Raw genomic sequence first — 23,817 nt, forward strand, 5'->3', positions numbered from 1 at the left:
ATACAAACATATGAAATAGGAACAGAAGTAGGCTATTCGGTCCCTTGAGCCTGTTCTGCCATTCGAGTTCTATGTTCCCATCTACTCCTAATAATCTTTGATTCCCTTGCCTAACAAGGATCAATCTACCTCCACCTTAAAAATATTCAGTAACCCCACCTCCACTGCCATCTGAGGCAGAGTTCCAAAGTCGCACAATCCTCTGAGAGAAAAAGTTTCCCCTCATTTCTGTTCTATGAGGATGACCCCTAATTTTATAACAGTGCCCCCTAGTTCTGGACTCACCCAAAGGAGGAAACATCCTTTCGACGTCCACCTTGTCAAGACCATTCAGGAACTTATATACTTCAATCAAGTCACCTCCTCACTCTCCTAAACTCCAGTGGAAACAAGCCCAGCCTGTCCAACATTTCCTCATAAGATAACCCACTCATTCCAGGTATCAACCTAGTTAACCTCCTCTGAACTGCCTCCAAGATATTTGCATCCTTACTGAAATAAGGAGACCAAAACTGCACACAGTATTCGAGATGTTGTCTCACCAATGCCCTGTATAACTTTGTTTCAGCTTTGCTGTAAGATTCTATCCAAGAGACTCAATTAAGCAAAAGAACATTTCTAGTCTGGAATGGAAATAATGCAAAATAAAAATGATTTAATGATCATAATTAAAAAAATTGGCCATTCAAAATTTTGTGAGATTGCTGTGAGGTTGTTGGGCTGAATGGCCTTTTTTTGTGCTGTTATGAATCTATGACTATGACTCTACATGTTTCACAACCTTTCACGGAATAATAATGGCCTTTGGTTGCAGGCACAATTCTATAAGAAGACAGTTAAACCTTTCCAACCCGGACTTTGACATCCAACAGTACCAAAGGCAAGAAAAGCCAATGGACATTGGACGGATTAAGCCTGAGTTGTATAAACAGAGGTCAGTGGACACTGATGACGGACGGAGGAACGACCGCACATGTGGCAAACTTAACTTTGTGCTGAAGTACGACTGCGACTTGGAACAGCTGATTGTCAAAATCCACAAGGCTGTCAACCTGCCAGCCAAGGATTTTTCAGGAACATCTGACCCTTATGTGAAGATATACTTGCTGCCGGACCGTAAAACCAAACACCAGACTAAAGTCCACCGCAAAACCCTCAACCCTGTCTTTGACGAAGCCTTCCTCTTTTCTGTGCCCTACAATGAGCTGGCCAATCGGAAGCTTCACTTCAGCGTCTACGACTTTGACAGGTTTTCCCGTCACGACGTGATTGGCCAAGTGGCCGTTGACAATTTCCTTGACTTGTCTGAATTCCCCCGAGAGACAATGCTGTGGAGGGATATTCAACATGTCACTTCGGTAAGTGTATCCTGACTCCTGAGTTTGCTGTTCAAACACACAAGTACTGATTACACAAGTTATGCTTTTTTTAAAAAAACAAGGGCATTTTTATTTATTCATTCAATGGATTTAGGCATCAATGGAGACACCAGTATTCATTGTCCATCCCTAATCCCCAAACGCCCTGAATTTTAGTGCATATATGGCCATTGGGGGAAATCCGATTTTCCTCCACATTCTCGACATTGCGCCATTTCCCTCAAGCCTTTTATAGGCTGGGAATGCCTAGTGTGCAAGACATGCACCTGCCCCTCACTAACTCCCCCAACCCCATCTGAGCTCGGGTTCCCCATTTTAAATGGGTCATAAAAATCGAATTTCCTCCCGCATGCCTCATTTTCATCTGGCGCTGCAATGTTTAAAAGCATGCCAGGTCTGAGAATGTGTGAAGAAAAGCCTGCTGAGGAGTCAGGAATAGTCTGAAAGGCAGGTGTAAAATGTTGCCAGATCCAGACCTTCAAATGCCATTAATAGATGCTGTATTTCTTTTTAATTGTTCGTGGGATCGGAATGTTGCTGGCTAGGCTAGCATTTGTTGCCCATCTCTAATTGCCCTCATTCAGAGGGCATTTAAGAGTCAGTCACATTGCTGTGGCTCTGGAGTCACATGTAGGCCAGACCAGGTACGAACAGCAGATTTCCTTCTCTAAAAGACATTAGCGAACCATGTGGATTTTTATGGCAGTTGGCAATGGTTTCATCATCTTCATTAGACTTCCAATTCCAGATTTTAATTGAATTCAAATTTCACCATCTGCTGTGATGTGATTGTGAACCCAGGTGCCCAGACCATTACCTTGGGTCCCTAGAATACTAGCCCAGTGATAACACCACAATGTCACCACCTCCCCCTGTGAAGCAGATGTACTTTAATGCAGTGATTCATTTTAGGAATCTGTCCTTTAAAGGTAAGTTGACCCTCATTACAGTACCTTTCCAATGGAGTAAGTACCATAATGCAGTGAAAAATGTTACAACATGTTCTGTCCGCCTATGCTATCATATTTGAACTATGATTTAAATGTAATAACAGCTCTGACTGATGAAAAAAAGATTGCTTTTGACAGTTGAAAAAATCTAACCACCTGCTCCCGTCCACTGATTGACAGACACGCAGCTTTGAAATTGAAATGAGCACCTTTCTTTCCATCTTAGTGAGTACTCTATTGTTTGCAGAGCTGTGGGTATCATGAATACTTGGCTGAACTTTATGTGCTAATGGGGTTCAGCACAGTGGGTGTTTCATTCATGTGAGAATAAATGACAGTTTTAAGAGGTTGTAATAACAGATTGTCCCTTTGGTGAGATATCTGGTTTGTTGACACAAGCTAATAGGATTACAAGTGTTACAAGTGTTTTTCATATAGCAGAATGCAATTTTCTCAGTATCAATGATAGTGTGTTTAATGGAGGCTGTTATTAGCTGTGTCATGGTCTCATGCGATTTGCTGCCACCATATTTATTGAGGGTCTCGATGCAAACCTCAAGGAACCTGTCCCTATACTATCTATGCTAAGTAAGATATTGAGACTAACCAGGGTTCTGGTCAAACACAATTACACAAAGTTTATTACTAGCAACAACTATATACAGCTCTGCACAGGCCTTGATCTAGCCTGAGTACTAACAGTGACATAGGTTGATTACTTGGCTATATGCCTGACTCATAAGGTATACATAAAGTCTTACTGATACTGGTTCACAGACAGTAGTGAACATCTGCAGTAGAGATTGCAGGCAATAGTGAACATCTAACATGGAGGCTGTACCTTTTATCCTCCAGGCTTATACATGGTGATGTCATACTGATATCACTATGCAGCTTCTTAAAGGTACATGTCATTGTTTGCATTGGCATGCACACAATGTCACAACAAGATGGTGAGAGCATTATCTTTTTCCCAAATACTGCATGGAATCTGAGGGCTGTACATGGTGGTTACTGGGTGAGTGGCTATGGAGGATACATGGGGGTGCAAGGAGGGGGCATAGGGTGATGGGGGTGTGGGTGTGAGGGTTAGGGGACCTTTAAACAATTAGAAGCAATGCTGCTGTCACCAGGACCCGAGGCGAGCCTTCTCACCAGCCCACCTCTGCACCTGCAGTCCTGCTCACTGGTTCCCGGTTTAACAAACTGAACTGCAAACCCAAACCCTGTCGAAAAAAACAAAAGTTGCATATCAGTCGGGATGGAAGTCTGTGAGCAGCGAAATGCCTGACTTGCAAAGGCGTTTCCAAGAGGAAAATATAACCCCTAAACTGAGTGATCTGCTAGGCCATTTCAGAGGGCAGCTAAGAGTCAAACACGTTGCTGGGTCTGGAATCACATGTAGGTTTGACAAGGGAAGACTGGCAGATTCCCTTCCCCGAAGGACATGAGTGAACCAGGTGTGTTTTTATGACAGTCCAATAGTTTCCGAGTCGCTATCACTGAGATTAGGTTTTTATTCCAGATTAACTCAATTAACTGAATTTAAATTCCCCAAACTGCCGTGGTGAGATTTGAACTCAGGAGTTGAATTTTCCCTGGCCCTGACTCCATTTAAAATTATGAAAGGTTTTGATAGAGTGGATACAGAGTGAATGATTCCTCTTGTTAGGAAGAAAATAATTAGGGTCCATTGATATTAAAAAATCCAATAGGGAATTCAGAGGAAACTTGGGGGGTGGGGGTGGGTGGAATTTTATCAGTGCTGCATCGTTCCCAACAGCAGAACCAGATCTGTGCACTACTTTCTCAGTTTTGCTTTTCACTGTTTCCCACATGACTACAATTAAAATTTAAAGTACAGATGGTGTGCACAGCAGACACCCGCACTTCTGTGGCACCGTCAGCTAACAATGCTGCAGCTATGGGGAAGGTCCATAAAAGAACCTCCTGGTCAAACGGGAAGGCTTTGCAATATGGCTAGAACCTTTCTGCCCACCTCCAAGAGTGGAGAGAGTGGTGACTCTTGTGGAGAGGCACCTCCAGGAGATCAGCCAGGTACTCCTGGGGTTGCGCTCAGACCTGCAAGCCCTCACATTGGCATTGGCCACAGTTTGCGGAGATCACAGGCCTATTATCTGACAGATGGGGGTCTGTCTCCCTTCGGCACTGGACCTGGACCTCAGAGGTATTGAGGTAGCTGCTTCACACCTGTAAACTCTGGCAGCAGGATATTGATGTCTTCTGCAGCCCCTTCCGCCTTGCAATTCCTGTTGGCCCTGCACCCCTTGTGCCTGCGCTTCTCCTCCCAAGGATGGCTCCCCTGTAGGCTGAGAAACAACATTTGATTAGTTACAGTGCAGACAATGTCAACTTGCATGCTGCTCCCCCAGATCATTATGTGCTCATCCTTCCATAATTAAGGGTAAACACATGTGGCTAACTTCAGTCATGGAGCATTCAGCAGTGCCATGGCTTCTGTGGCACACATGGTGACCTGACTGCTCGCCAAACATACCTCCCCGTGGCACCCCAGCCTCACCACCACCGGTGGACCTGGGGGCATGGCGCCTCTCAAGGTCCATGGCCTGCTGCTCGAAAGCCGGAAGAATGGCCAACTGGGCCTGCTGTCCTCCAGTCCGCATTTGTTCCAACGCATTGTGTGCAATCTTTCCCTGAAAAGGAGAGAGGAGCATTGATTAGTCCAGCCTGCACCTGAATTCCCATCGCATCCCTGCCAACCCAGCCAGAATGGGTCATTGCAGGACTCCAGTTCTTCGTCACCCTGCAGCTGCTGCACACTCACCCAAACAAGCCAGGGCTGACCCCCACACCCCCACCATTGGCCAAATACTGCTTCCTTCATGTGTGTCACCGCAATGTGCCACTTTGCTAAGCAAGGAGGCACAAGCGCGTGTTGTGCAAACATCAGAATATGGATTGGTGCCCCGCCAACTGGAAGCTCCCCTCCCAGTATGTTAGCACCCTGACTTCGACATGCTTCTCAGTTCCAGCACTCTGACTAGGTGTAGACCATTGACTTTCACCCCCATTCTATACCCTGGGTGTCAGTGTCACACATACTGCAGATGCAGAACACATCCTAGCTCAACCCTCTCAGGGTGAACTGGGCATGAGCAATCTCTGCTGGCACACCCAGCGAGGCATACATGCCGTGAGGGATTCAATGACGTTACTGTACTCAGAGTTGGCGGGGGTGTGGGGGAGGGTGGGTGGTTTGGGGGGAAAGGGTGACTGTTGCATTAAGTGACTTGCAGCAACATGGTACACACCCTTCCCGAGCGCAAGAGATCATTGAATCTTTTGCGGCACTGGAACCATGTGCGCTGCACCACATCATGGGAGTTGACACTCTCGGCCACCTCTTCCCATGCACGTTTGGTCAGGTGGGGAGGCCTCTGCCTCCCGTCCCTTGGAAGAAGGACCTCCCACCGCGCTGCCACCTCCTCCAGGAGGCCAGTTAGGCACTTATCTGAAAAACAAGGGGCACACTGCCCCTCTGGCCTTCCCTCCAGCCTGGTCTGCCCCGCTGGCCTACCCTCCAGTCTGGCCTGCCCCGCTGGCCTACCCTCCGGCCTGGCCTGCCCCGCTGGCCTACCCTCCGGCCTGACCTACCCCGCTGGCCTACCCTCCGGCCTGGCCTGCCCCGCTGGCCTACCCTCCGGCCTGGCCTGCCCCGCTGGTCTACCCTCCGGCCTGACCTACCCCGCTGGCCTACCCTCCGGCCTGGCCTGCCCCGCTGGCCTACCCTCCGGCCTGACCTACCCCGCTGGCCTGCCCTCCGGCCTGGCCTGGCCCGACGGCCTACCCTCGGGCCTGGCCTGCCCCGATGGCCTACCCTCCAGCCTGGCCTGCCCCGATGGCCTACCCTCTGGACTTGCGTCACCAACATTGCCCCTCTGCAGAGCCCTTCGCCCAGCCATTGTGAACAGCCTTTCCAAAGCTGTCAGGCCTTCCTTTATACAGGCCACTGGGTCACCATTGGACCCGGGCTAAGCATGCCCGCTGCCGCCCACCCACTCCCACTATGCGTGGGAGTCATGAAATACACTGGGCAGGCCTAATTGGCCCGTCCGAGTAAAGTGGCAGCACGGACCCAATCACAGGCGGCGATCAGGTCCGCGCCCGCCCACACACGCTCCCGACCAGCCCACCCGACATGGGGTACGTTCTCCCCTATTACATTGGTTTCATTTTATTCATGTGTGCAACATTGTTATTTCTTGAGTCTACTTAATCAGAGGGCTAGAAGTACTGGCATGCCTCATGGTTGGCATGCATGGATGGTTACAGGGGACTTAGGAACATTGTGTTTATTGTGAAAGAAACAACTTGTGTTTTTTTAGTTCACTCTTTATTGAATGTTCATGTTAGTGTCCAGTGTTGTACTCACCACTCTGAAGGACATGGCTGAACTTGTAGGCTCGGCTGTCCCTCCCTTTCCTGCATTATAAATGACATTGTCTGAGATCACTTTCAGTAGGGATAACTGAAATGTTGTAAGTGAATTCAAAGCCCTGTAAGCCCTGTAAGGACTCTGCCACCCTGAGATGGACCCACATTTGGACAGTACAGACTCTGCCCTTTAGGCCCCTCATTTTATTACCTTGGCTGACTGTCCCCAGCAACACTCCTTCCCCTACCCAATGACCAGCACACTCAGTACACCAGGCTCTTCCCACCTCACTTCTCCATAGCCCTGACTCCACCCTCTGTCCTCCCTTGGATCCCTCTTCCACTTCTCCATGCACCCGAACCCCAACCTTTCAACCCCCACGCTTGCCCACCATTGACTCACCTCACTGGTCTCAGGCCTCCATTCTCCTGCTTCCCTCCCTTGTGCCACAGAGTTTAACAAGGAAGATCACTGATCTGAGGCACAACTGCACAGCTGACTGGTGCATGCCACCTTTAAACGAACATGAATCAGTTGCCGTGAAATTACCATGTTCCCACCTACTTTAATAACCCCAAACACCACATTTCTCATTCTTGCTGGCTCCGTAAAGTCCACTTCCCTGCACCACCACCGCCCCCCCTCCCGCCCCTTCATCCAAAGAGTGGGGAGAATGTGAACTCACTGCGACAGGGAGTGGTTGAAGTGAATAATGTAGATCTATTTAAGGGTAAGCTAGACAAGCATATGAAAAAGGGAATAGAGGGTGCAATGTTATATTCGGATGAGAAAAGATTGGAAGAGGCTCAAGTGGAGCATCAACACTGGTACAGACTGGTTGGGGCTGAATGGCTTGTTCCTATGTCATATATCCAATGTAATCCTTTCTACTCTGTTGTTGCAAATATCTAGTTTATGGTTCGTATGTTTTAGACAATAATTCTTAATTTTAGGAATTAAAGTTTTACTGTAGAAAATGGGATAATTGCAATTAAAGCAAGCTTGGAGCCTAATACACCTGAAAGATTGGGGCCATATTGCCTTAAGAGGCTAACAGCTAGAAAGATAAAGTAATTAAAATGAGGGGCTTTAGCGATTGCCAGAACATCTCAAGAAATGGTAGTTGTAAAGGTGGCCCATGATTGGCTAATTAAGTCAAAATAGAAGAGATAGAGCTATAAAGCAGCAGTTGGGCTTACTTAGCTAAAGAGTTGGAGATGTGATGTTTGCACTCATCGATTTGGGAGGTCAAACCAAATTACTTTAAAAGCATTTGAATGGTTGGATAACCTATTTACTTCAACAACTCAAGGAAGAAATTGTGAATGAGGAATAATTAGCCAAAGGTCATTTTGAGGACATCCAAGAGCATACTAGGTCATTAAGGAGATGGGAGGAGCTTAGAAGTTACCTGGTTTCAATTTACCCGGGTATTTTTGCTGAGAGAGTTAGTTGCATTTTGGACCTCATGTGGCTTGCAGCTCACTGGGAGATGGTAAGCCAAAGTAGATGACAGTTAGATGCACCGTAAATAGAGTAAAAAATCTAACTTCATCGTTGTCTGTCTAGAATGCAGGTGAGGCTTAATCACAGTTGAATCTTGTGAAGGGACAGAAGCTTGAAGATTCCCTAGTTTGAAGTTAATGGGAGAATTTATAATGGGTCTCTGCTGTTTTATTGCAAAAGAAAAAATCAATTGAATTAACTTGGAAATATTGAAAAGTAACCAGAACAAGATCAAGAGATGGTAAATAAAAGTTTTACCTCCAAGAATATTTGGAGCTGAGGAGAATTCTCCAGAAAACTGTGGCATACTCATGGATGGTCCCTGAAGAAGTAAATAGCTTTAACATTGATGTGTAGTATAGAGAATTCATGGGGAAAGTAAGAAGTAAACCTGAGAGCCAAACATATGTAGTTATGAACCATATTGTTAAGTGTTTATTTTAGTAAATTCTTTTATGTAGAACAAAGTTTGTGTTTTTGTTTAAAAAAAGGGAAATCTTGTTGCATAGTTTTATTGGTTGAAATAAGGTGGTTGAATTTCTCTTTAAATATTAATGGTCGCTAACAGGATCATAACATTGTCTTATGATTTTGAACATCTCTATCAAATCGCCTCTCAAACTTCTCCTCACAAAGGGATGACAGCCGCAACTTCTTCAATGTCCCATCTATGCCACCTCATGTCCCCACCTACCTACTATGTCCTCTCATGCCCCCTATGCCAGTCTCTGCCCTTCCATCCAACTCCTATTATGTCTCATGGCCCCTATGCTACACTCTGGCATTTCCATGCCCATTGACCCACTATATACTTTCTACAACCAATGAATACCAGAGTGTAAAGTGGGATGTTTTTAAAAAAAAAAAGCTTTGAAAAATGTAATCTATTGATCACTTCCTGTGAAAAAAAGCCTGGACAGCAAGCTAATAAAAGTGTCAATCATCCAGGTTCTTTGAAGCTTCAGAAACCACAAACACTTGAAACCACTTGAGTTATGTCAACAAACATGGTGAAATTGACAAAAGAGATCAGAGAGCCTGAGCTATCAATCAAACAATGTTTGTCTAGGGCGCAGTGTTCTGTTATTCTAATAGCTGTCTGGGCTCTTAGCCAAGCATATTCAATGGCTGATTGACACTTTTATTAGCTTGCCACCAGAATATTTTTCATAGGAGAAAGTGAACAATGAATTACATTTTTTCAAGCTTTTTTTTACATGTGTGATGTTACACTGTGATGTTCATTGGTTGCAGAAAGTGTACAGTGGGTCAATGGGCATGGAATTGCCAGAAAATAGTATAAGGTGCATTTGGGGAGATAGAGAATGGGTGGAAGGGCAAAGCCTGGCATATGGGGGCATAATGGGACATGCAGTGGGCGAATGGGCAGAGCCTGGCATAGGGGCATGAGGGGAACCTTTTAAACATATCTTTTAAAAGTCCCCTCATGCACACTAGGGTTCACAACATCTCTAAAGGGCTGTGAAAAACTTGGCTTGACTCCCTGAAAATTGCAGAGGAGTAGGAAATAAATATCTCCACAATGGAGCCGGCCAGATCGGGAGTGACGTATGCGGGCTAGGAATGGAAAACAGCTCACACCCTTTAAAGGCACTCCCAAAAAAACACAGCCCGGGAATGAGGTCAGCAATCCCAGAATGAGGACCTGCCGGCCATTTTTAAAGGGCTCCCCAGTCAATCCGACTCAATGAAAATCCAGGCCAAAACTTCACTTGAGCCCAAACCATTGGAAGAGGACCTTAGTTTTCTGGGTTATTAATGTAAGGCCCATTTTCTCAAATGCTTCACAGGAGGAGTTGTCAATGACCTGGAGCTCAGTTTCTGAGTGAGCGCACACACGAGTGTCATCTGAATACTGAAACTTTATGACTGAGGTTGGAATGGTTTTGTTTTTGGATTGAAGGCAGCATAGGTTAAACAGTTTCCTTTCTGTCCTGTAGAATATCTCCACATCTAGGGGTAATTTGCTGGGGGTGAATTTCAGTATTGCAGCGAGGAAAATGAAAAAAAGGGTTGGTGCAGTGACACAGCCTTGTTTGACCCCAGTTTTCACTGAGATAGGGTTTTTGGTGGTTTCATTGGTGAGGATCATGGTTTACATCTCATTGTGGAGCAGCCAGAGGATGGTGACACATTTCTGACAGCAGCCAAATTGTCAATAGATAAGTGGCAGAATAGATTGATAGCTGGCTTCAAGACAGAAAGCAGAGACTGGGAGCAAAGGGTAATTATTCAGAGAGACAGAAATTGGGAAGTGGTGTCCCACAAGGATTGCTGCTGTTCACAAATTACATTAACGATTTGGGCACTCAAATCAAAGGCACAATTTCTAAATTTATGGATGAGACTAAATTGTGGGGTGGAGACTGAATAAATATGGAGGAGCACTGCAACATTAATAAACCTGTAAAATGGGCAAATAGTTGGCTAATTAAGTTCAACACGGATAAATGTGAGGTAGCACATTTTGATAGGAAGAATAAGGAGGTCAATTATTACTTGGAAATTGTGAGCCTAGGTGGGGTAGAGGAACAAAGGGATCTCAGAGTACAAATACACCAATCACTAAAAGTTGCACCACAGGTTAGCAAGGCCATAAAAAAAAGCTAACCAAGAAGTCGGTTTTATTTCTAGAAGAATAGAATTGAAAAGTAGAGAAGTTATGGTCACTTATCCAGAGACTGTGCCCTCATGCTTAGATTCCCTGAACAGCGGAAATAATCTCTCAGCACCCACGCTATCAAGCCCCTTTAGAATCTTGCACCTTTCAATGAGATTGCCTCTCATTCTAAACTCCAGAGAAAATAAACCCAATTTGCTCAGCCTCCCATCAGAGGACACCGCCCTTATCCCAGGGTCTAACTTAGCGAACCTTCACTGTACAGCCTCCATTGCAAGTATATCTTGTGTTAAATGTGGAGACGAAAACTGCACGCAGCACTCCAGATGTTCCACTCAGAAACTCGTCCAGGTCCCTGTTGGAAGCAATGTAGAGAGTCAGCATTCTTAACAACAGCTGGCCAATAGCACATCTTTAAATAAGAAGGAAGGCAAAGTGGATTCAAACCCATTTATGTTATCTTTGTTGAAAGAAAAGCATTACAAGAACAAACAAATCTAATTAAATTTTCTGCTATTTAAATTGATGAAGAAAGGGCTATTTCTGAATGGGTTTTATTTTCGGCAATTACCATGTTTGGCTTGCCTCACCATTTCATTTTAAATAAAATCATTGCCTCTTAACTGCCCTACACTCCAGTGACTCAAGAATAAGACCCCTGCCACCTTCCTCAAGGCAACTGGCAGGGCAACAAGGCAATAAGTGCCAACCTCAGCAGCAGCAACCACAACTCGAGAATGGATGAAATAAAAATCTAGAATCTAACCAGTGTGTCCATTCTAATGTTTGATGCTCACCATATCAGGCACACTCACACTACATTCTTCCAGAGAAGTGCTAACCTGTTTAAAAATAAACAGCACTTAAAAATAGCACCTTCAGCTTTTTGCCTGTTAACTTCATGTCAGATGTTCAGACTTCGCAGCTGTCAGCATTGAAACATGTGAAACTGGCACTAAGATCCCATCAGTATAGACCTGACCCACTTTTCAGACTCTTACTTATCCCCTGGTTACATGTAGCTAAATTGCTGGCTCTCATCCACTATCCGTGAGAAGATTCTTCGGTGATTGTCAACTTTCTGTTGCAGAAGATAGCTGCCTTAAAAAAATAAAAACACAAAACTTTAAGTCTGGGCTGTCATGGAAATGATGCAATTACTGTAAACTGCCTGAGCCTTGTGATTTTATACCATAAGTGTATAAACTATGTAAAATCATCAGCCATTTAACTTATAAACTTATAACACAGACCAATTTCCATTCTGAGATGCTGTAGCTAAAACGAATGTCATTTTATGAGTGTTTGGGTTGGCAGTTCTGCTACTTCTTGAGGTGAAGATGTTGAGTTGAAACCCTGCACTAGGACTTGAGCACATAATGTAGACTGACTCCACACTCACAGGACGGAGGGAATGCTGCATTGTCAGGGGTGCTGGCCTTGGCAGAGGCAGTTAAGTCAATGCTATCTCCCTTTCACAGTGGTTCAGTAGATGCTGAAAACCCATTCAGAAGAATTTGACGTTTTCTTATATAACAACAATGGTGACTTCACTTTAAAAGTAATTCATTGATTGTGGCAATGATTACTGAAACCAGCAGTGTTCAGCTCTAAATAGACAGATCTAAGTCTGATAATGTCATAAGGCGTGCTTCAGGCTGACACTCCCAATGCAGCAAGGAGGGAGTGCTGCACTGTCAGAGGTGCCATTTTATCAGATGGGACTTTAACCCATCTCAGGTGAATGTAAAAGATCCCATGACACTATTTTGAAGAGGAGCAGGGGAGTTCTCCTCTGTGTCCTGGGCCTCAATAATTATTCTTCAATCAGCATCAATAAAACAGATAATCTGTTCATTTATCTAAAACTGCATTTTCTTCATTATAACGTGGATTACGATTCAAAAATCGAACTATTTCATTTGCTGTAAAGTGCTTTGCAATGTCCTTAGGCCAAGAAAGGTGCTATATAGGGCAGAATTTTCTGGCTGCCGGGGGCGGTGGTGGGGGTTGGTGCAGGAGTGGGCACGGGCAGGCGCAGAACCAATCACCGATCACCACCCGTGATCGGGTCCACGCCGCCATTTTATGCGGGCAGACCAATTAAGGTCTGCCCAACATGAATCGCGGCTCCCAAGGACAGCGGGAGTGGGCGGGTGGCGGGACTGCAATGACCACCGGGTCCAGTGGTGACCTGGCAGCCTATTCAAAAAAGCTGCTGCGGCCTTTCAAAGGTTGTGAATCATGGTCAGTGGAAGGGCTCCCCAGAGTGCTGCTGGTGAGCAGGCCAAACAGGAGGGTAGGGCAGGAGGGCACTGTGCCGTCGTTTTTCTGATGATTGCTTTACTGCCCTCCTCGAGGAGGTGGCCGCACGGCGGGAGGTCCTCGTACCCCAGGATGGGAGGAGGAGGCCCCCCCACATGACGAAACGTGCCTGGGAGGAGGTGGCGGAGGTGGTGAGCTCCCACGGTGTGGTGCACCTGGGTCCAGTGTTGCAAGCGTTTCAATGACATGTTGTGCTCAGGAAGGGTGAGTACCATGTTGGCAATGGTCACTTAACCCAGCAGGTAGACTTTCCCTCCTGGCATTCCCCCTCCCCCCCCACTTCAAAGTCTGAGTGTAGTGACTGCATTGAATCATTAACAGTGTGTGTCCTTTACTGGATGGGCCAGCAGATGTTGCCCATGCCGAGGTCACCCTGAGAGGGCGGTGAAGAGATGGGTTCTCTACCCACAGCATGTGGTACACTGACACCCACATTACTGTTTAGGGGGCAACCTGGAGGAGCTGCACCTAGGCGCAGTGCTGGAACTCCAGGATATGTCCAAATCAGGGTGATGACACGCTGGGGGGGGGGAGCTTCAAGTGGCGTGGCACCAATTGATCTGCTTTCCTCTGCGCTCCACGTGCTTGCGCCTCTTGACTATGGTAGGTTAGACCATGTGGTGCCTAATGTGATGTAGGCAACATTTGGCCAAGGGGGTGGGGGGAGGGGGGTGGGGACAGGCCTAGCATTTTTGTGTGAGTGATCAGCAGCGCGGGGTAAGGAGACACTGGAGCCCTGCAATGTCCCACTCTGGTTGGGGTGGGCCGTCCGCAAAGAGAGTCCAGGTACAAGTAGCACTAATCAATGCTCTTCTCTCCTTTTCAGCAGAAGAATGCTCACAATGCCACCGAGTGGGTGAGGACTGGTGGAGGGCCAGCCCAGTTGGCTATTCTCAGCTGCTTTGAGCAGGAGGCTCTAGATTTGGCGAGGTGCTATGTGCCAGGTCCACTGGTGTCGGTGAGGCTGGGGTGCCTCGGGCAGGTATGTTAGCCCCGCAGTGAGGTCACCATTGTTCTCCCAACAGTGCTGAATGTTCAGTGATTGAAGTTTGCAACATGGCTTGTGAAAGGATGAGCGCACAATGATCTGGAGGACAGGGATGCACATTGACATTGTCTCCATGTTAACTGATCCAATGTCCTTGTTCTTCCTTTCAGCATCAGCGGAGCAGGGCCGGGAGGAGGAGCAGCAGAGGCCTCCCTCTCACACCTGAGAGCCCTGATGTCACAGACTCACCAGCGTCACACCATCTCTGCCAGGCAGGCACCAGCACAGACACTACCACCTCGATGGGAATTAGAACATTGGCTAGTGTCCTGGGGCACAGCGGTGAGGGCACTTCACAGTCGCTGGAGGAGCTGGCAGAGACAGAGAGTGCCCATGGCACCAGCAGTCAGTGTACTGCAGGGGGGCAGGCTTATGCTCAGTCGGTGCCTGATGATGGGCCTCTGGATTTGTCCGCGACACAACACACACAGGGAATGCGGCCGGGTGTGCAGCAGCATCTGATGGAGATACATAAGGCTATGCTTGGCTTGGTTTACATGATAGAGGGGTCTATGCGAACTATCGCCAAAGCAATGAGCCTCATGGCCGAGTGCCATGCATCTTCCATGGAGAGAGTGGCGATTCTCATGGAGAAGCTCCTTCGGGCGACCAATCAGGGCTTCCTGGGGATGCGTTCAAACCAGCAAGCCCTCACATCGGTATTGACCTCAGCTGGTCAGTGCCAATGTGGGAGATGGTCTGGGCACCAAGTTTCCGAGCTCGGTGCCCATCCACCCACGATGAGCAGGGAAGTCCAAAGCGAACTCATGTCAGCGCAGCAGCTGCCTGTCGTCTCTGCGGGCTCCTCTTGGGGCTCTCTGGATGAGAGCGGCAGCTCCGCTGCCCCTCTGCCAGTGAAAGTTGCGTCCAGTGAGTCTGTGACAACTGGGGAGATGCCAACTGTGGAACTGGCAGCTCCCTCCCAGGCGGGGCCAGCACAGGCTCCACGGGCCAGTGGATGACCGTTAAGGTCATCGAGGCCAACAGAACAGAACAGCAGAGTCAGCAGGCTGTCTCAGATGCCAGTGCCAGCGATGGGGCAGCACCAAGATGTAGCACCTGAAAACCATAACGTACATTAGGTACACCATGGGTTTTTCAGTGGTGCTTTTGTGTTGGCCCGCAATGAGGTCTTTATGAGTTGGTGTGATTTTTAACACCTTTGTCACTTTGTTTTCTTCAGTTCCTTTGGTTGTCATATTAAATTCAGACATGTCACCATGGCTGAGACTGCCTCTTTCCTTGTGCAAGTGCATGGTTTCCAAAAATGTTATGAGTGATTCGTGGGGCATTCAGCTTTATTAACAAGGACCTTAGTTAATGTTCCTATCCAGGCATATTTTGTACTTAGGTATCGAGTGTGGAGCCTGCAGCCCAGGCTTGTCCTGGAGGTCCATATGTGGTGTGCTAGCTGGAGGTTTGTTGGATTAAAGCCTCCTGGGTGTCCCTGCCTCCCTGGGGTATGGCGGGTCAGCTCCTACCCCCTCAGCATTTCCCTGTGCGTGCTCATCCTCAGACTCACTGCTGGACTCATTGTGTGCAGCTGTAGCCACTGTGTCGATGTCTTCATCGTCCACTGTGTCCCCCCTTTCCAGCGCAAGATTGTGGAGTGCGCAGCTCATGCAACCACTATAACCGAGACATGCTCTGAGGGTACTGGAGTGCACCCCGAGTGGTCCAGGCATCGGAAGCGCATCTTGAGAAGACCAATGGCTCTCTCCACCACAGCCCTTGTGGTGCCGTGGCTCCTGTTAGACCGCTGTTCAGCTTCTGTTCTTGGATGGCGGAGAGGTGTCATGAGACACCTCCTGAGGGGATAGCCCTTGTCACCCAGCAGCCATCCATCAAGCCGGGCTGGAGCACTGAAGAGCCCCGGCACCTGGGAGTGTCTGAGGATGTAGGTGTCATGGGAGCTGCCTGGGTATTTTGCACAAACTTGTAGAATCAGCATCCTGTGATCACACACTATCTGCACGTTCATGGAGTGGAAGACTTCCTGTTGACGAAGGCACCGGGCTCACCTGCTGGCGCCTCGATGGCCACATTTGTACAGTCTATTGCACCCTGGACATGGGGAAGCCCGCAATGGCCATGAAGCCTCTGGCTCACTGTGTCTGGCTTGCCTGGTCCCAACGGTAGTGGCTGAAGGTCAATGCCCGTCTGAACAGAGTGTCTGTAACCTGCGTGACACAAGTGTGAACAGCTGATTGGGAGACACCATAAAGATCACCCACCGAGCCCTGGGAAGAGCCAGGGGCATAGAAGTTGAGGGCAGTGGTGACCTTTAGAGCCACTGTCATGGGCTCTCTGCCCACACAGTTTGCAGAGATCTCAGGACCTATCATCTGACAGATGGAGGTAACTGTCTCCCTTGAGAGATGGAGCCTCCTTCGGCACTGCACCTCAAACATATTAAGGTAGCTGCTTCGCCGCCTGTATACCCTGGCAGCAGGATAATGATGTCTTCTGCGGCCCCTTTTGCCTTGGACTACCTCTTGGCCCTGTACCCTTTGTGTCTGCGCTTGTCCTCCCAAAGATGGCTCCCCTGGAGGCTGAATGTGCACTCCTGGCCTCCTCCCCCTTCCAGCCCTCCCTTCCTCCTCAGAGGAGGTGCCTCCAATGGAGTGTTCAGCTCCCATTCCCAGGCTAAGGGAAGGCTTCCTGAAACCTGCAAGCTCAAAAAAGATTCCTCACTGCAGAGTGCTGACCTGAAGGTTGTGAGTCCAGACCAAGCAGCTGGTATGTGTTTTGAAATATTGCAGATCCCACAGGCAAGTATCAGTAACTTCTGAAAAAACAGTATTTGACAGAGCACACTCATGACCCCAATGAGCCCTCTTATCCTGCCCGTGGATGAGGTTTATACAAATGTGTCCTACCCGCCTGCCCAATGCACCTGTGCACCGACCCGCAGATTACACGGGTGCTGAAAAATTGCCGTCAATTGGCACCTCAAGGGCCTTAAGTGGCCTGTTAATTAATGGCGGGCCACATCGGATATCATCATGTGCCTGCCCAACAAAATACCGTGCTGGCGCGATGTCACCACTCATCATTTTACGCGCGGGCATGCCCACCCCCGCATGCCAACGGAAAAAGGCCATAAATACAAGTCTGGCTGCCTCGTTGTGACAGTCCTTTTTCTGTTCTAATATCTGCTTTCAATATCAATAACAGTGTAGATTAAAGATCTATATTTCTTACAATGCATCCATTCCGAGCATTTCTTTTATTTGCAAAATAGATAAAACATGTCATTTTAAATCCGAATTAAGCAGCACCACCCCTTCAATGTTGCTGGCTCTCCCAGGTTTCCGGCTCCCAGGAGTCCTGGGGAATAGAGACAAGTCCAGCTGTGAGCTCATCACACCTGACTCTGAATAATAATCTTTCTTTTGAAAATGGGAACAGCTTGCCTGAAGGGGCAGCTGCAGCTTTCTGAGATACAGCTGAACAAACACAAGATTTGTTTGGCACACCATCAGCTATGTGTGTATTCATTGTCCTCTCTTGCTGTGGCCTCCTCCAGCCTTACACTCCTCTGAGATCTCTGTTCTACTCCAATTCTGGTCTCTTGTGCATCCCTGAAAGTGACAATGAACCTACCGATCAGATAAGTGACCAATAATCTGTTTCGGTGATGCCGAGGAATAAATATGGGCCAGGATGCCTGCAGGGTGCTTCCCTGCTCTTTTTTGAAATAATGGCACAAAACCTTTCATATCCATTTTAGAGAGCAGGTGGGGCCTCAGTTTAATGTCTCATCAGAAAGTCGGCACCTCAAGCACAGCACTCCCTAGATTTTGTGCTTAAATTCCTGGAATGGGGATTCAATTCACAAACTTCTGATTCAGAGGCATGAAGACTACCTTCTAAACCATGGCTGATACCAGAAACTACCTGATCCTGTTTTACTCAGAGCTCTGGTCCATATTGTGGGTGGCACTTACATCAAATTACATAGAAGATATGGCACAGAAACAGGCCACTTAGCCCAACTTAAGCCTCCTCCTGTTTTTCCTCATTTAGCCCTCTCAGCGTATCCTTCTATTCCTTTCTCCTTCATCTCTTCTTATCTAGCTTCACCTTAAATTCATCTGTCCTATTCCCCTCATGCATTCCCTGTAAATAACAAGTACTCATTCACACCACCCTCTGGGTAAAAAAAGATTTTCCTGAACTCCTGTTAAAATGAGACCCTCCTGTTAAATAAAAACAAAAGTTCCAAAGAAGAATCATATTGGACTCAAAACATTAACTCTGTTTCTCTCACCACAGATGCTGCCAGACCTGCTGAATTTTTCCAGCATTTTCTGTTTTTATTCCCTCCAGTTAAAATTGCTGTGACATCCCACTACCTCTGATGGGTTGGTAAATAACTCATAATTGCTCATTTATAATCAGCCCCAAGTTTAAAAGCAGTATGCAGCAGGATGTCACCGTCAAAGTTCTTAAAGAAAATATTTACACAGGTTTGAGGCATTGTTATTAGTCAACATTTTCCATGCTAAATTTGATTTTTATTTTAATAAGAGGAGAAAATGAACTTCACTTCTTTGAATTGCACTGAAATGAAAATGTGCAGAGTTACATTGAGTCCTGCGCATGGAAACAGGCCATTCGGCCCAACACCTCCATGCTGGTGTTTTTGTTCAACACAAACCTCCTCCTACCCCTTCTACATCTCACCTTATCAACGTATATTATTTTATTCCTTTCTGTTCTTTTTCTTTAAATGCATCTATATTATTTGCCAAATTATTGCCACTCACTGGATGAAGAAGTTTCTCCTTAATCCCTTATGGGTTTATTAGAGGCTATCTTACATTTATAGCCACTAGTTTAGTATTAGTCCAATTGGCTGGATGGCTGGTTTGGATCAGATTCGTGTCAACAGTAAGGGGTTTGACAGCCGTTGTGGCTGGGGGGAATTCGGGAGCTGTCTCCTTGCCCTGCCTGTGGTGGAGTCTGTGGCACTGTGGTTGGACCTGCCTTTGGGCAGAGAACTGAAGAAGTTGTTTTGTATTCCCCACAAGTGGAAACATCTTCTTCATGTCTATCCAATCAAACCCTTTTGTAGTTTTAAAAGCCTCATTTCTTAATCTCCTCCTTTCTAAGGAAAAGAGCTCTGGCCTGTTCAATTTTTCCTGATAGCTGTACCCTCTCATTTCTGATATACTCCTTGTAAATCTTTTTATTCCCTGTCCCCAGTGCTTCTATATCCTTTTTCTGATTTGGAGATGTGAACTATCTACAGCACTCTTAGCCAAGGTTATCAAAATTTGATACCATGAGCATTTAACATCCCTGAATATTTAATAATGACTAATGGATTTGTTTTCAGTTTGGGTGACAGGCAATAAAGTATCAGTGGCCTGGAGTACATTTTTCCCAATTTTCACGTTCAGTGACTTCAATTACTGTTCTAATTATAAACCAGGGGGAGAATTTTAAGGCACCCCCCCCCCCCCCACCTTCCACACACACTGGGAATAGTTTTGGAGGGAGGTGGCGGCAAATAAAATGTGACAAGTAGGTAGCCCACCGCCTTCCCGCTCATTCCCACTGGTTCCCTGTAATACGATGGGTAGGTAAGGCTCCCACTAGGTCGCCCTTCCTTAGGCCTATTGAGGTCCTTAATTGCCTGTTATGACACAGCAGTTTGTAAAGGCTGAGTTATTTAAAATCCCAAAGGGAAACTTTAAACAACTGTCATAACCTATATTTTCCATTGATATGTTTTGAGCTGTAGCTCTAAATTCAGGAATAAGACCACCAGTTCTTGAGAGGTTTTTATATCAAACTAAATGAAACATTTATTAATTTACAACAAATTAAACACATATACATAGCTACAAATTACTACTATCAAATTAATCTCCTCTAAGGCAACAATAACTAATAGACTTAACCAGATACCAGGCAAAGCATTTTCACCTTATGAATTCAAAATGAGGTTCCTTTCAATCTGATTCCTTTGCAGACAGTTGTAGGCTTATGGGCTTAGATATTACAGCCTCTAACCTGCACACACAAACTCCTTTCAGTTATAGCCAGCACTCCCCTTTGAATGTAAATTCTTATTGTATCACCAGGCCCTTTGAACTCCTTTCATAGTACCAATTTTATTAGTAATATAAACATTGCTTGGTGGCTCCTAGCTAGGTGCAAGATTTCACTCCCACTCTTGAATGCTCTAATTAAAAATGCAAATTGCCCCCATGTTTATCTAATTATCATTTCAAACCTACTTCTTTCTATGCTTCAAAGCACCCAGACTAGCTGGCTTTAATACAATTAACAAACATACAGACTAAACCTCTATTTAAAAAAATAATTTCCAATAACATTATATACATTAATATCTCTTCCTGACACTGCCCAACTAAGTGACAATTAAGAGCATCATTCCGCCTCCACTGACATAATACACTGGGCAGTGGAAGGCGGGCAGGAGTTAGAAGCCCGGTTTTTCACCATCTGAGGTGAAAAATAAGAAGAAAGGGAGGGTACCTCCTTCAGAGGGTTTCCTGTGTGAATCTGAGGAAACAACCCCCCCTCAAGATGGTACCAGCACCACCACCACCGCCCCCCCCCCCCAACTTTGTGCTTATACCCCAGCCTCCAAAACCCAACCACTCACCACCTTCCTGCACTTCTCTAGGGTGCCTGGTCTCTCCCTGCTCAAAATCTCATCTCACTCCGGTCTTCATGCTGTCTTCTTCATGGGCCATCCCAGCAGTGCTTACTATTGAGTTCTGGCACTGATGGGACTGTAAGGGCTGCTGCCAATCTGATTGGCTGGCAGCTCTTGAGGATGGGACTTTCTTCCACTAAGGGGTGCAAGTCCCATGCTGAGCTTGTTAAGGCTGTCTACAGTGGATGAACACTGGTGGGCAGCCTTTTTTAAAGTTGGTAGGTTTATGACTAACTTTTCTAATGGGGGAGAGGTGAATAAAATTCCCCCCACCCCTCCTGAATGATGAGTCAAATAGTATATTGCCTGCTTTAAATCATCATCTAAGTTAGCTTCTAGGAGACGAGGCTAAAAGGTTTTGTTTGAAAGGAATCGCAATTCTATCGCTACTGTCAAAAGCATAAATATAAATGTGAACCAATTATTGACCATCAATGTTGCAGTTTTTATTATTCATTCTGTAATTGTTTTGTTGCATTAATTTTGCAAAAATACATTATGTTTCCCAATGCTGTGATCTATTAGATTATAGATTTGAAAAATGCACTGTGATGGTTCTCTCCTCTACTGGTTTGAGCTAATAATCATAAAATATATCCTTGATAAAAGGTGCCTACAGGTTATGGTGTTGATGTATAACTATTTGCTTCATATAAAACTTTGGCTGTGGTACACCCACCTACAATGGGATCTAGCCTAGGATGGAAATGTAAAAGTACCGATTCCCAAAGTTGCCAGCTATCTCACTCAAGTGGCTGCCGACCAATCGAAGGCTGGCACTTCTGCACATTGGCAGCAGCAGCCAGGTGGCCACTGCTGATGTTGCAGCCAGGCCCAAGGAGGTGGCATTCAGCGATGGACCTGTATATTCAGGTATGTCTGGGATCTCACTGGGTCCAGACTGACAGGCCCTGGCTAGGGGTGCGGGGGGGGGGGGGGGGGGGGGGGGGTGGGGGGGGGGTGTGGGGGGCCATATTGGGCAGCGATGATTAAGGGCCTGAATTGGGCTACGGGCAGGTGACCTACCCTACGCCTCCCCACGCTCATAAAATCATTGCAGAAGCGGACAGCTGGTGACGGAAATGCCGCTGACGACACGCGCCCTAACTTACGGGTCCACACACCTGTTCAGCTCATTTGCCCCTCACCAAAGGCAAATGGAAAATTAGACATGTTGGAGATGTGCAATTATTAAAATGCAAAACTCTACTTTCAGCAACCACTTGATTATAAAAGCCAACCAAAAGTCTCCATTTCATGTACAGTTTTTTTCAGCTGTATCCTTTAACTAGCTATTGTTTTACTATCAGTGCTACTGCACTGGTTTCAGAGGGAGAAGTCAACTAATGGCATAGGAAAAAGGAAACAACATTGGAGTTTGCAGATGAGAACCCAGATTATGTTGTAGGCTGTCCGTCACAATTCCCCAAACCTCATTTAAAGTCTACCAGTGTCCCCCCTACCCCCCCACCTCACCTACCCCCATCCAGAATTTCACCAAGAATCAGCCAACAGCCATAAGAACAGTCTCTGATGCAAAGGGAAGTGTTTGGAGGGGCAAAGATCATGCAGGGGATCACTGTTCAGGGAGTCATGTCCCAGTGACAGCAGCCTAAGTGTGTGTTCTGGACGAATACTGGAAGAGCAAAACAAGATGCATTTGTTCCATCTTGAGGAACTGATAAATTATTTAGATACAGGCAGTAACGGAGCTGCTATTTAATCCCATTAGAAGAGCTCGACATAATTTAACTTGAATAGAAATCAATGAACAAGACTTGAAGTTGCTGCTGATAACGATGAATTGTGTGAATTTCCTCAGTTCTTACTTCAATGGAGGTGTTAACCCATTTAACATAAGATGATTGACATTTGCACAAAATTAAAAGAAAGAACAATGCCATTTGAACAGAGTGACCTTGATGTTGCCAACTATAATTTCTAATTTTTAGATCATGCCGGGCTGCTTCTTATTTATGGAATATTGTGATAGCTGGAAAATATCTTGGAATTGCTGCCATTTTTTTTACCAATGTTAGGAATTTTACAGGAAACAGAGAGTAGGCATAAATGGGTCATTTTCTGATTGACAAGATGTGATAAGTGATGTGCCACGTGGATCAGTGCTGGAGCCTCAATTCTTTACAATTTATATAAATGATTTGGATGAAGGGACCAAAGGTATGGTTGCTAAATTTGCTGAGGACACAAAGATAGCTAGGAAAGTGAATTGTGAAGAGGACATAAGGAGGCTACAAAAGGATATAGATAGGTTAGGTGGGTGGGAAAAATCTGGAAACTGATGTATATTATGTGAAGTTGTCCATTTTGGCAGGAAGAATAAAAAAGAAGCGTATTATCTAGATGGTGAGAGATTGCAGAGCTCTGAGATGCAGAGGGATCTGGGTGTCTTCGTGCATGCATAGCAAAAGGTTAGTATGCAGGAACAGCAAGTAATTAGGAAAGCTAATACAATATCATTTATTGCAAGGGGAATTGAATACAAGAGTAGGGAGGTTTTGCTTCAGTTATACAGGACATTGGTGTGACCACCTTTGGAGTACTGTGTACAGTATTTGTCTCCTTATTTAAGGAAAGATGTAAATGCATTGGAAGCAGTTCAGAGAAGGTTTCTTAGACTAATACCTGGAATGGGCAGGTTGTCTTATGAGGGAAGGCTGGACAGGGTAGGCTTGTATCTACTGGAGTTTAGAAAAGTAAGAGGCAGCTTGACTGAAACATATAAGATCCTAAGGAGACTTGACAGGGTGGATGTGCAAAGGACTTCCGCTCATGGGAGATTCTAGAACAGGGGTCACTGTTTAAAAATAAGAGGTCGTTTATTTAAGACAGA

General features: G+C 46.1%; 1 protein-coding gene across 1 annotated transcript in view; it reads left to right on the plus strand.

Moving 5' to 3' along the window:
* Nucleotides 1–23,817, plus strand: part of syt9b (synaptotagmin IXb) — a 120,042-nt gene that overhangs the window by 40,050 nt on the left and 56,175 nt on the right. Inside the window, exon 3 of the mRNA XM_041196628.1 lies at nucleotides 815–1,358. Coding sequence (XP_041052562.1) covers nucleotides 815–1,358 — 544 coding nt within the window. The remainder of the gene's footprint in view (nucleotides 1–814; nucleotides 1,359–23,817) is intronic.

This window comes from Carcharodon carcharias, chromosome 10 (assembly GCF_017639515.1).
Source record: "Carcharodon carcharias isolate sCarCar2 chromosome 10, sCarCar2.pri, whole genome shotgun sequence".
NCBI lineage: Eukaryota > Metazoa > Chordata > Chondrichthyes > Lamniformes > Lamnidae > Carcharodon > Carcharodon carcharias.